Genomic DNA, 13,536 nt, shown 5'->3' with positions numbered 1-13,536 from the left:
TATTCTTTTTCACTGGCATGAGAAACTACAAAATTTATTTATCAGCCTAGGATAACTCAACTATTTTTAAAACTGAGTTTTAAAATAGAAATAAGTTTCTAAAATTAGACTTAAGTTATTAATACCCTTGACTGGGCTCTCTCTCTGTATCTTTCAACCTTTAACAGTGGCTTTTAGCTGAGAGCACCTCAGAATCAGTGGTGGGGTAATACACAGGTTAAGGACCCACTGCACTTAGAGCTTCTGACCAGGAGGTCTGCAGTGGGACCCTGGCATCTGTGTTACTCTATTTTGTAAAGCCTCACAGGAGACCCTGAGGTGCATTTTTTGAGGACCACTGCTTTAAATAGTACAAATCAAAGACGTTGAAGATCGCCTGAATTTTCTTTTGTCATGTTGCTGTGATTTAAGAAAGCAATAAAAATTCTGCAACTTTTATTAAAGAAGGTAGTAAAAATAGCGAAAAATTAAACCAAGAAAATATCACTTATTTTTACACATGCCAGCTTTTCTTAAGGTTTACGGTCTCAGGATTCCCCTACTTCCTTAAAAATTACTGACGGGCTTCCTAGGTGGCGCATTGGTTAAGAATCCGCCTGCCAATGCAGAGGACATGGGTTCGATCCCTTGCTCCAGGAAGATCCCACATGCCACGGAGCAACTAAGCCCGTGTGCCAAAAAAAAAAAAAAAAAATTACTGACAACCCCCCAAATCTTATTTTTTGTGGGCCATAGCCATAAATAATTACCATATAAGAAATTAAAATTGAGAAAATTTCAAAATATTTAATTCATTTAAAAAATAAAATCATTACATGTTAACATAAATACACATACTTTAATGAAAAGTAACTATTTTCCAAAGCTAAAGAAGTGAGAAGAGTGGTAATGTTTTACAGTTTTACAGATGTCTTTAAAGTCTGGTTGAATAGAAGATAGCTGGATTCACATACCTGCTTCTGCATTCAATTTGTTACCATATGTTAGTTTGGTTGAAGTATATGAAGAAAATCTAGCCTCACTCAGATATACCACGCAGTTGAGAACTACTGATGTAAGCTAATTAGTCTAACGAAGTATTTCAAGTATCTTTTTCACCATAAAAAGCAGAATATAGAATACGCATGCTCATAATTTACTTACGTTAAAAGCCCAGTTTCATGACATTTAGTTGAAACTGAACTACTCAAATTAACGACTAATCTCAGAACTTCTTTGCGAAGGAGTATACGGCACATTGGTGTATCATCTGGAATTGTTTTAACACCTGAAAAGAAGATTAAAATATTTTATCTATACCACAACAGAAAATTATTATAACTCACAGTATTTGTTTTTAAACTTTATCAAAGATATAAAACTGAGGACTTCCCTGGTGGCGCAGTGGTTAAGAATCTGCCTGCCAACGCAGGGGACATGGGTACGATCCCTGGTCCAGGAAGATACCACATGACTCAGAGCAACTAAGCCTGTGCTCCACAACTACCCAGCCTGCACTCTAGAGCCCATCAGCCACAACTACTGAGCCCATGCACAGCAACTACTGAAGCACGCACATCTGGAGCCTGTGCTCCACAAGATAAGCCACTGCACTGAGATGCCCGCACACTGCAACGAAGAGTAGCCCCCACCTGCTGCAACGAGAGAAAGCCCGCATGCAGCAACGAAGACCCAACACGGCCAAAAAATAAAATCATTATTTTCAAAAAAGTAATTAAAAAACCCAAATATAAAATTAAATTGCACATGACCTGCCAATCATTTTGGGAGCAAAAGTCTAGTGAAAACAGAGAGCTAAGAGGGTATGTGTCAGCAGCTGACACAACTGCAACAGCTGGCCAAATGTACCTCACTAAAAGTGACCTGTCACAGTTTTGAAGCAACTTTAATTACCAGTGTTTAACAACAGCAACAACAAAGTACAGTTATATTAACAAGGCCTGGATTTAAATTTGAAAACTTACCTAGTAGCAATTCTGTGCTTTTGGTGCTGCTGGCTGAACCTTCTTGAGACACGCCATCACTGCATCCAGAAATGCCCGAAAATTTAGAGGGAACTACTTCTAAGGGATTATGGATAGTCTGCTCACACCAATCAGAATACGGAATGTCTTGAAGGTCTGAAGAAAAAAATTAATTCAATTAACATGTCATAATGGCTGAATTTCTATGCTTGCACTGTATACGATAGAGGAGACAATTCCTGTAATTTCTTTCCAGTTTTCAGTAACTATTTTCCACGATGAAGATTCTCAAAGTAAATTCAGACGGCTCAGATAGTAAAATTTAAGTTCTAAAGACATTTACACATAAGATTTTATTCTCCTAAATTACAAAAAAATACATAAATGTTTATTGAAAGAATTCAAATAAAGATGTATACAGAATAAAAAGTAAAGGTACCTTATCTACCCCCTCTCCCACGCCTCCCACCTCCAAACTAAATAGCCCTCTTCTTTTTTTTTTTAAATTTTTTATTTTATTTTTTTGGGGGTACACCAAGTTCAATCATCTGTTTTTATACACATATCCCCGTATTCCCGCCCTCTTCTTAAGTATATAAAAATTTAGATCTTTTGCTATTTTAAATTTTTCTTTCTTGCTCTTTAGGTATATAAGTGGGATTATACTGAAACTATTATTCTATCACTTGCTGTTCCCACCATTTAATAATTACCAATTTAGGAATCATGGTTCCCTGGGCTTATCAGTTCCTTCCTTAGAGTTAAATTTACTATAATATCCATGCATTGCTAAGGTATATTCCTAGATGGGATTTTAAGTTCAACCAAATATCTCAGTGCTGATAAAATGACATCAATATTTTTTATTTAAAAATTTCCTGAGCACTTAAACTAAGTGATTAGAGCAAATGGAAATCAGAAAGTCTTTGGTTCTCTTTTTAGGAAGTAACACTGGGCAACCCAGAAAATCATGCACCCTTAGGACGCTATGAAGAGCGATTCAGAGAGAGCAGACGCACTCAGCCAGAAGGTAAGACCTCTTGATAGCTGGTCTAGTCCTCTTTCCACTACAACACACTGTCAGTGTATTAAAAAGAGCTTTTAAAAAGTTTTTTAAACCAGGAAACTAGTCCAATGTCAACTCACACTATCTCTCCCTATACTGTTTTCAACAGAAGAGATATCACTACCTCACCTCATTTTTAAGCACTTCCTAAGATTAATATTTACATAATACTGAGCAGAATATGCTTTGGTTTCTTAGAAAATCAATTCAGTGCAGTTTTAATATTTTGGTCATTAAGGAAATCATGCATCTGTCAGGCACTTAAAAGTATCATATGCTACTTAAATTACATATTGATTTAAAAAAACTACTGCCAAAAGATCTGAGAACTAAAAATGTACATAAAAACCAGTAATGCTGAATAATCAGGTAAGAGATGACTATGTGACTTTAGACTCAGTTGATGAGCTTCTGAGGGAATAAAATGACAAAATATTCCAGCACAAGGAACAATAAGAAGATTATACTTCCTTTAATCAAAATGGTTCTGGAAAGTTATAAGCTAATTCCCTTCAGCCTCACCTTCAACCAATGATGACTCCTAACATTTCTAACCTGCACATCTTATTTCTAAAGATAGCATTCATTCTCATTAAAAAAAAATCATGCCTCTAACTAAACTGGGCCAAAAGAATTAGTTTCTCCCATTGGAAGATGTGAAAAAGCATCCTAAGCATAGTGGTAACAGAAAGCTTTTACTACATGGGGTATTTTTGTGTGTGAAACTTGATAACCATATTAATAAAAATTTTTTAAAGTTTTTTTCATGTGGACCATTTTTAAAGTCTTTATTGAATTTTTTACAATATTGCTTCTGTTTTATGTTTTTTGGCCCCAAGGCATGTGGGATCTTAGCTCCCTGACCAGGGATGGAACCCACACCCCTGGCACTAGAAGGCGAAGTCCCAACCACCAGACCACCAGGGAAGTCCCTGAATAAATTTTTTTAATGAAATAATTACATGTGCTAAATGGAATCTTCAGAGAACATTATTTATAAGTTGGCAGGATAAGGAGAACCAAAAATTCTTGAAATCAGGAAAGGAACAGCCAGTTGGCCTACTTCTTCTCATGTGTGGAAGGTAATGTCTAGTACTCTATTGAAGACCATGCATACTAGATTGGTGATATTGACCTTTAGGGACTTTTATTTTCTATCTTCTTTTAAAAAGTATTCAATGCAATGAAAATCACACACACTTTTAGTCAACACATTTTATTTCAAGATTATTTTCAATTTGGATGAAGCATTTTATGTCCATAAACTGAACCACTTTACCTAAGTGACTGATGTTTAGCTTCTTAACTGTAGTTGTTTGCTTCTACTGTTTCCTCTCTTTTTAAATAACAGTATTCTAGCTCAGTTTTATCTTTTAATTAAAAATGGACACATGAAGCATAGGAGAGACCAGACTCTAAGAGACTGGATACCTTCTTTATTCCCGGTATCTGGGCATAAGGCTGACTCCAGCCACTATATGTGGGAAAAAATAAAAAGCTCTAAGCAAAAAACTATATAAGTCCATATGGGTTAATTCAGAAAAAGCATAAGCTAAATTTTTCCTGTCAGAAAGTAGTCAGTTCCCAAATAGCTTATCTGAAATGCTGAAACAATTCTTTATGACAAAAATTAAGAATTTCTGTGAGGAGCTCTATCTCTGCTTTATATACCCACCTAATCACTAATTCTCCTTGGCAGCAGGGATGTAAAATGAAATGAACAAGGAGATTATCCTTAGGAGCACAGTAAGATCGTTCTAACTTAACTATCAGAATTTATGAGAGAATATTATTTCTAACATAAACAACTTAGTGTGAGTTACCATTAATGGAGACCCTACTGAATGTTAACCTTACATGTTAGTAAGTACCAAAACCACACCATAAGGCAGGTATCATTATTGCCATTTAGAGATTTAAGAAAAAATTGAAAGTAAAGTTCAGTGAAACTTAAGTAGATTGCCCAAGATCAAATAACTAATAAGATGGAAAAGTCTGGCTTTGAGCCTAAGTCTTCTTGACACCAAAACTCATGCTCTGCTATGTTCACACCAGGGGTCTTCAGTGATTTTTGGAGCCCTGGCATTTTCTAACCTCCTCCATCCCCAATTTTATACTTGGGCAAGGCTAGGCAAGATGAGGCGCCACCTCATCGTTCCCCTTACACCCTCATCTGCATACCAATGATGTCTTACATAGATTTTGATCGAAACATGGGTTTTGCAGCTAAAATAATTTTGAAAACCACCACTGTCTCTTTAGGGCCCTCCCCTATCCAGTGTAGTTTCTACCCACTCCCTACAAATTTGTCAGTTTAATAATCTAGACATTCAAACTGATCTTCCTGCCATTACCCTTTATAGTTGGCTGATTTTTTTTCCAGTGCTCTCTCTTCCACAGATGGACTGGTCTGAAACACTTAGAAGGCTTCCCACTCAGTTGGTTAGCCACATTTCGGCAAATGTGGTGATATACATAAAGTGGACCCAAAAGAAACATATAATACTAAATTTTGAAAGGCCAACATTTTAACTTGCACGCTAAACAATGCAATGCATAAACATCTGTGAAGGTGGTAGACACAGAATAAAATATTAGGAAATATCCTAATAGCTTTTTCTCTGAGCTTTAACATTTTTTAAACTACCACTACCAACACTACCACCAGACTGAGTTTTTTTTCTTTTTAGTGTTTTATTTTATTTATTTATTTTTTATATTTTTTGGGGGGTACACCAAGTTCAATCATCTGTTTTTATACACATATCCCCGTGTTCCCTCCCTCCCCCACCCTCCCTTGAGTCCCCCCCACCCTCCCCGTCCCATTCCTCTAAGACATCTTCCATCCTCGAGTTGGACTCCCTTTGTTATACAACAACTTCCCACTGGCTATCTATTTTACAGTTGGTAGTATATATATGTCTGTGCTACTCTCTCGCTTCGTCTCAGCTTCCCCTTCACCCCCCACCCCTCCCAAACCTCGAGTTCTCCAGTCCATTCTCTGCATCTGCGTCCTTGTTCTTGTCACTGAGTTCATCAGTACCATTTTTAGATTCCGTATATGTGAGTTAGCATACAATATTTGTCCTTCTCTTTCTGACTTACTTCACTCTGTATGACAGATTGTAGTTCTATCCACCTCATTACATATAGCTCCATCTCATCCCTTTTTATAGCTGAGTAATATTCCATTGTATATATATGCCACATCATCTGTATCCATTCATTTGTTGATGGGCATTTCGGCTGCTTCCATGTCCTGGCTATTGTAAATAGTGCTGCAATAAACATTATGGTACAAGTTTCTTTTGGGATTATGGTTTTCTTTGGGTATATGCCCAGGAGTGGGATTACTGGATCATATGGTAGTTCTATTTGTAGTTTTTTAAGGAACCTCCAAGTTGTTTTCCATAGTGGCTGTACCAACTTACATTCCCACCAACAGTGCAGGAGAGTCCCCTTTTCTCCACACCCTCTCCAACATCTGTTGTTTCCAGATTTTGTGATGATGGCCATTCTGATCGGTGTGAGGTGATACCTCATTGTGGCTTTGACTTGCATTTCTCTGATGATGAGTGATGTTGAGCATCTTTTCATGTGTTTGTTGGCCATCTGGATGTCTTCTTTGGAGAAATGTCTATGTAGGTCTTCTGCCCATTTGTGGATTGGGTTATTTGCTTTTTTGGTATTAAGCTTCATGAGCTGCTTGTATATTTTGGAAGTTAATCCTTTGTCCGTTGTTTCATAGGCAACTATTTTTTCCCATTCTGAGGGCTGCCTTCTTGTCTTGTTTATGGTTTCTTATGCTGTGCAAAAGCTTTTAAGTTTCATGAGGTCCCATCTATTTATTCTTGATTTTATTTCCATGATTCTAGGAGGTGGGTCAAAAAGGATCTTGCTTTGATGGATGCCATAGAGTGTTCTGCCTATGTTTTCCTCTAGGAGTTTTATAGTGTCTGGCCTTACATGTAGGTCTTTAATCCATTTGGAGTTTATTTTTGTGTATGGTGTTAGGAAGTGTTCGAATTTCATTCTTTTACATGTTGCTGTCCAATTTTCCCAGCACCACTTATTGAAGAGGCTGTCTTTTTTCCATTGTATATTCGTGCCTCCTTTGTCAAACATAAGGTGCCCATATGTGTTTGGGCTTACTTCTGAGTTCTCTATTCTATTCCATTGATCTTCCTTTCTATTTTTGTGCCAGTACCATACTGTCTTGATCACTATGGCCTTGTAGTATAGTTTGACGTCAGGAAGCCTGATTCCACCAATTCCATTTTTCCTTCCCAAGACTGCTTTGGCTATTCGGGGTCTTTTGCGTTTCCATACAAATCGTAAGATTTCTTGCTCTAGTTCTGTGAAAAATGCCATTGGTAATTTGATCAGGATTGCATTGAATCTGTAAATTGCTTTGGGTAGTACAGTCATTTTCACGATGTTGATTCTTCCAATCCAGGAACATGGTATGTCCCTCCATCTGTTTGTGTTGTCTTTGATTTCTTTCATCAAGGTCTTAAAGTTTTCTGCATACAGATCTTTTGCCTCCTTAGGCAGGTTTATTCCTAGGTATTTTCTTCTTTTTGTTGCAATGGTGAATGGGAGAGTTTCCTTAATTTCTCTTTCTGCTCTTCCGTTGTTAGTGTATAGGAATGCAAGAGATTTCTATGCATTAATTTTGTATCCTGCTACTTTACTAAACTCATCAATGAGTGCTAGCAGTTTTCTGGTAGGGTCTTTAGGGTTTTCTATATATAATATCATGTCATCTGCAAAGAGTGACAATTTTACTTCTTCTTTTCCAATTTGGATTCCTTTTATTTCTTTTTCTTCTCTGATTGCTGTGGCTAACACTTCCAAAACTATGTTGAATAATAATGGTGAGACAGACTGAAAGTTTTAAAGAATGAAAAGTCTTGTGTTCCAAGTCCTGACGTCCCTTTAAAATGATAACTACATAGTAAAGTGATGACTTTAGACTATATCACATAGCTACAGTAATCAAAACAGTATGGTACTGGCACAAAAACTGTCATATAATATATAGATAAAGGGAACAGAATAGGGAACCCAGAAATAAACCCACACACTTATAGTCAATTAATCTACGAGAAAGGAGGCAAGAATATACAACAGGGAAAAGACAGTCTCTTCAATAAGTAGTGCTGGAAAAACTGAACAGCTACATGTAAAAGAATGAAATTAGAACATTCTCTAACACCATATACAAAAATAAACACAAAATGGATTAAAGACCTCAACTCCTAGAGGAAAAGAGAGGCAGAACACTCTTTGACGTAAATTGCAGCAATATTTTTTTGGATATGTCTCCTAGAGTAATTGAAATAAAAACAAAAATAAACCTAATTAAACTTAAAAACTTTTGCACAGCAAAGAATGAAACAAAAACAAAAAACCCCATAAGCAAAATAAAAAGACAACTTACAGACTGGGAGGAAATATTTGCAAACAATGCTACTGACAATGGATTAATTCCCAAAATATACAAACAGCTCATACAGTTCAATATCAAAAAATAAAAAAACCAAACAACCCAATCAAAAAATGGAGAGAAGACCTAAACAGACATTTCTCCAAAGAAGACATATAAATGGCCATGAAAAGGCCAACAGGCATATGAAAAGATGCTGAATATCACTAATTAGAGAAATGCAAATCAAAACTACAATGAGGTATCACCTCACACTTGTCAGAATGGCCATCATTAAAAAGTCTACAAACAATAAATACTGGTGAGGGTGTGGAGAAAAAGAAACCCTTTTTACACCGTGGTGAGAATGTAAAGTGGTGTAGCCGCTATGAAGAACAGTATGGAGGTTCCTCAAAAAACTAAAAAGAGAGTCACTATATGATCCTGCAATCCTGCTCCTGGGCAGATACCCAGAAAAAACTCTAACTGGAAAAGATACATGCACCCCAATATTCATAGCAGCACTATTTACAACAGCCAAAACATGGAGCAACCTAAATGTCCATCAACAGATGAATGGATAGAGAAGATGGAATATTACTCAGCCATGAAAAAGAATAAAATAATGCCATTTGCAGCAACATGCGTGGACCTAGAAATTATCATATTAAGTAAGTCAGAAAGAGAAAGACAAATATATGGTATCACTTATATGTGGAATCTAACAATGATACAAATGAACTTATTTACAAAACAAATAAATTCACAGACACAGAAAACAAACTTATGGTTACCAAAGGGGGTTGGGGGGAGATAAATTAGGAGTTTGGGATTAACATATACACACTATTCTATATAAAAATAGAAGGACCTACTGTACAGCACAAGGAACTATATTCAATACCTTGTAATAACCTATGATGGAGAAGAATCTGAAAGAGAATACACACATACATACAACTGAATCACTCTGCTGTACACCTGAAAGTAAAAACATTGTAAATTACCTATACTTCAATTAAAAAATAGTAGAGGAACTATTTTTTAGTTATCTGATATGGATAATAAAGATGTCTCCTTTCTGATACACAAAATCCTTAATATGGCTGTAGCAGTGCTTCTCAAACATTAATGTGTACATAAATAACCTGGATATCTTGTTAAAATGTTGATTCTGAATCTGCGTGTGGGGCAGAGCTTGAGACGCTGCATTTCTAACAAGTGCTCAGTGATACTGATGCTGCTGGTCCACTGACCACCCTCTGGGTAGGAAGGGTACTGCAGGACCTGGTCTCTACCTGTCTTTTGAGGCTGATCCTGTATTTCCTCTCCCTTTGCTCCATTTCCATGGGTGTCTTTTTAGCCCTTTCTACTTCCCATGCTTGCTCCCATCAGAGAAGACCTTTGCTCATGCTGCTTTCTGTCTCTTAAAATTCTCTGTATTCCAGTCTTCATTTACTCAAGTTCTATTCATTTTTTTCAACTACAGCTCAACAGCAATTCTTCAGAAGTCTCTTCTTTGATTTGCCTACTTGGTTATATTCTTTTGCTAATACCATGTACCCATCCATGATGGTGCTTATTACAAATGCAGTATTATATTAATATTTGTATACTGACTGATTGATCAAGTGGTTGATCAATTCATTTCCTTTCCACTGGACTAGATCTCAAAGAGTGTAAGAATAGTGTCTTTTTATTTTTTTCTCTCACAACTGCTTTCCTAGCATCTAGTTTAATGCCTGATCCACAGTACTGGTGTAATAAATACTGAGTTGAATGCATGAATGAGTAGAGGTTCAGTGACTTTTTTTAACAATTAGCCTGCCTCCCTTCACACCTCCAAGAGGGGTATCAGTAGTAAATTGTAATCATTTCCTAATTAAGAGCTATTCTCTTCCCCACTTCATATCACTAGAACAAGTGGAGGAGTTCTGATGGCCGTGCCGAAGTGAGAGCCTTGTTGACTGCGGCAAGTCTTCCACGAGGCCCAAACTTGATGAGACTCCACTTGATTACTAGCTCAGTGACCACAAATGGATTAGAACTACCTGAGACTGTCTTGTGACTGAGTAACTAGGGTGCTGGCTTCTCTATTTCTTTGATAAATAAAGAGAAAACCGTTATATAGCAAAACTCCATAAGTGCTTCATAAGTATTTGCTGAATGACTAAATGAAGAAACAGGACTTACAAGAACTAAAATATCATAAACAATATGTTGACAAATTATTTAAAACAGCATCTTCTCTGGGACGGGGAGGGTGGGGGGGACTCGAGGGAGGGAGGGAATACGGGGATATGTGTATAAAAACAGATGACTGAACTTAGTGTACCCCCCAAAAAATTATAAATAAATAAATAAAATTAAAAAAAAAATAGCATCTTCTTTACTATGTACAATACATCAGAACAACACTGCCCAAACCTCTCAATCACATAAAATGAAAATAATTATAGCATGCTGGGTCCCTGGACAGGACTGTTCATGGTGGGAAGTGCCTAGTCCAAGGGTGTGTCAAACCCAGGCCATATTAGGGCATGGAACCATGGAGGGGATTAATCTCTCAGCACATCCATATCCTATTTGTGGTACATCAGTGTGCCACAACCCATCAGTTGGGAAGCCCTGAATCAGAATACTACGGAGAAATGTGAATGAATGGCCCAGAGAACTGTGGTTATTACTAGGCTTTTCTGAGGGTGGCTAAGTGATATTCACCAAGAAAAGCTATCTATAGTTAATACTTTAAACACACATACCATATAAAAAAGCTGTATCTGGGTGTGATTCATTTATTCCCTCACCAAAAACATATTGAGTGCCAAGTATATAAAGCAGTATGCAGCATTTTATTTTATTAGAAAATAAAAATGAAAAGGCATGACAGACCACAACCTGAAGGAACTTATTGAGTAGGAGGGAGAAAAATAACCAAGCAATAATTAGCATAAGAGATCTATGTACAAAGAGCAATGACAGTAAAGAAGAGGAAGTATCAACATCTGACTAAGAGGGCCAGAGAAAGCTTTGAAAATAAAACAGTCCCAACCCTGAGGATGAGGTGGCCTTGCCAAATGGACGATGTGTGGCTATGTGTGAGGTTGCCTGTGTGTGAGGAGGGGAAGGTGCAAGAGGGAACAGTAGGGAAACACACTTTTCATTCCTAGAATCATGAAAAAGAGCCTAGTCGTTCAAAAACATCTAGTCAGTCAGTAATGGTATGTCAATTATAAGACAGGAGAATGGTGAAAAAACAACAGACAGGTCACACAGAGTGTCTTGTGTGCTGGACATGAATAGCCAGTAAAAAACTGCCAACGGACTAATCCAAGGCAACAGTATGAAAATGAATTGGAAGGGGACAAAACTTGAAGACAAACACTAACACTCCCACAGGGAGATGCTGAATGACGGTACTAAGGCTGAGGTAATGAGAATGGAGTAAGAGGGATGATCAATAGGGCTGGACTGGAACAGACTCAAATCCAGGTGGATTCATTTAGAAGGACATAATCACTCACCTGAATGACTACATATTGCACTCAGTTGGTTACTGGGCTGGAAACCCAGAATTTCAATACAGACACAATAAAGGCAGTTATCATCTGTATGTTCCTGTAGTCCAGTGTCTTCTGTACTTTCTAAAAACAGAGAAGCATCTGAATGGATTGAATTCATTATTTCCGTAAGACTCATCTGCTGTCGTAGCAAGTGAAAAGAGTTTTTTACAAGACCTCCAGTTCCAGATGGAAGACCTGTACGTAAGTAAATATAAAACATAATCTGATGAAGACAATATCAATGACACCTCTTTCAAGGTGCCTTAAACTATGTGAAATTTTAAAGAAGGGAAGTTAGGGAAGAAAACCAGAACTCCTTTTATGATTCAAAATCTAACCTTAACTGGGGAGAAAAATAGGATAATTTGCTTTATAAATTATGAAAATTATTAACATCAACAGATATATTTATATTACTTTAACATGAGGTTTTAAATACAAAATAAAAAATTAAGATTATACAGTTAGGTATCATTTCAATTCTTCTCAATATTTGCATAAAGAAAAGTAATAATTCTGAGTCTAAAGAGGTCCTTGCTAAGAAAAAAATCATCAAGATTATAAAGCTTTAAATTTGAGGCTGATATGCATATATTAATTAAAATACTACAGCTCATAGCAAAGAGAGATCATGTAATGTAAAAGTATATAAATTTTCTCTCTCTCCTTTCCCCAAACAGCTACTGCTTAGACCTATGAGGGTAAGTGTTAAAATTTTTTCATGTATTATTTGTTTAAAACAGGGAAGCAACTGATCTGGTTTTTGTCTTCTTGAGAGGCTTGGTACTTAGTTGGAGAAACACTTTAAAAGTCCCTCACAAAAAAATACTGTGGTTTAATTTTAAGTTGACTCAAACATTTATTTTGCTATAATTTTTTAAGTTGACCCAAAGGCAAGTATACCTGAATTTTTAGTCATCCTACCGAAAAGAATTCTCTTTTTAATAATAAACAGGAGAACAAAAACTATGCCATACCTCCTGCATCATGGGCAAACACTCTTGCACCTCGATCATCATGTGGAGGTATGTTTTTTGTCTGAAAATAGGGAATATCCTTTACCTAAAATAGATATAAAAAATTAAATGAAATGTAAGCTAAACAGAATTACTACAGCACATGAACCGATAATGAAAAGATACTGAAGAAGGTTAAATCACCAAAACTTGACAAAATAAAACCCTTAAGGTCCTTATCTATTCTTGGTGACTTAAATGGATATTAAAATAATTATTTTAGAATTTATCTGAAATGTTTTTAGTCTTCTAAACAAATGTGTATTCCTTAGTACTCTCTACCATCTAGAGAGTTGTATTTCATGGCATTAGCACAACATGTGACTGCCATGTATGGGACAAACAGGATCAACAATTAAATAAAACAAGGGATATGTTGTACACTTCAAACTTACACAATGTTATGTGTCAATTATATCGCAATTAAAAAAACAACAAGGAATAAGTCAAATGTGACTAAAAAGAAAGATTAGGAATTAAAGTTTATATAGAGAATATA

General features: G+C 36.4%; 2 protein-coding genes across 6 annotated transcripts in view; one reads left to right on the top strand and one right to left on the bottom strand.

The window, feature by feature from the left end:
- The window catches only part of OSMR (oncostatin M receptor), a 72,877-nt gene extending 62,172 nt beyond the window's left edge, over nt 1–10,705 (top strand). The window contains exons 18-19 of the mRNA XM_057710251.1: nt 2,907–2,994; nt 10,377–10,705. Of these exons, the coding sequence (XP_057566234.1) occupies nt 2,907–2,994; nt 10,377–10,396 (108 nt within the window). The 3' untranslated portion in view covers nt 10,397–10,705. The remainder of the gene's footprint in view (nt 1–2,906; nt 2,995–10,376) is intronic.
- The window catches only part of RICTOR (RPTOR independent companion of MTOR complex 2), a 126,032-nt gene that overhangs the window by 4,991 nt on the left and 107,505 nt on the right, over nt 1–13,536 (bottom strand). For 3 of the 5 annotated variants that reach the window (XM_057710240.1, XM_057710241.1, XM_057710244.1), the window contains 4 exons: nt 12,999–13,083; nt 11,983–12,216; nt 1,965–2,120; nt 1,144–1,267 (listed from right to left, as the gene is read on the bottom strand). In XM_057710240.1, coding sequence (XP_057566223.1) covers nt 1,144–1,267; nt 1,965–2,120; nt 11,983–12,216; nt 12,999–13,083 — 599 coding nt within the window. The remainder of the gene's footprint in view (nt 1–1,143; nt 1,268–1,964; nt 2,121–11,982; nt 12,217–12,998; nt 13,084–13,536) is intronic. The other 2 variants (XM_057710242.1, XM_057710243.1) reach the window with 1 other exon arrangement.

This window comes from Hippopotamus amphibius, chromosome 15 (assembly GCF_030028045.1).
Source record: "Hippopotamus amphibius kiboko isolate mHipAmp2 chromosome 15, mHipAmp2.hap2, whole genome shotgun sequence".
NCBI lineage: Eukaryota > Metazoa > Chordata > Mammalia > Artiodactyla > Hippopotamidae > Hippopotamus > Hippopotamus amphibius.
This window is presented reverse-complemented; position numbering and strand designations above follow the sequence as displayed.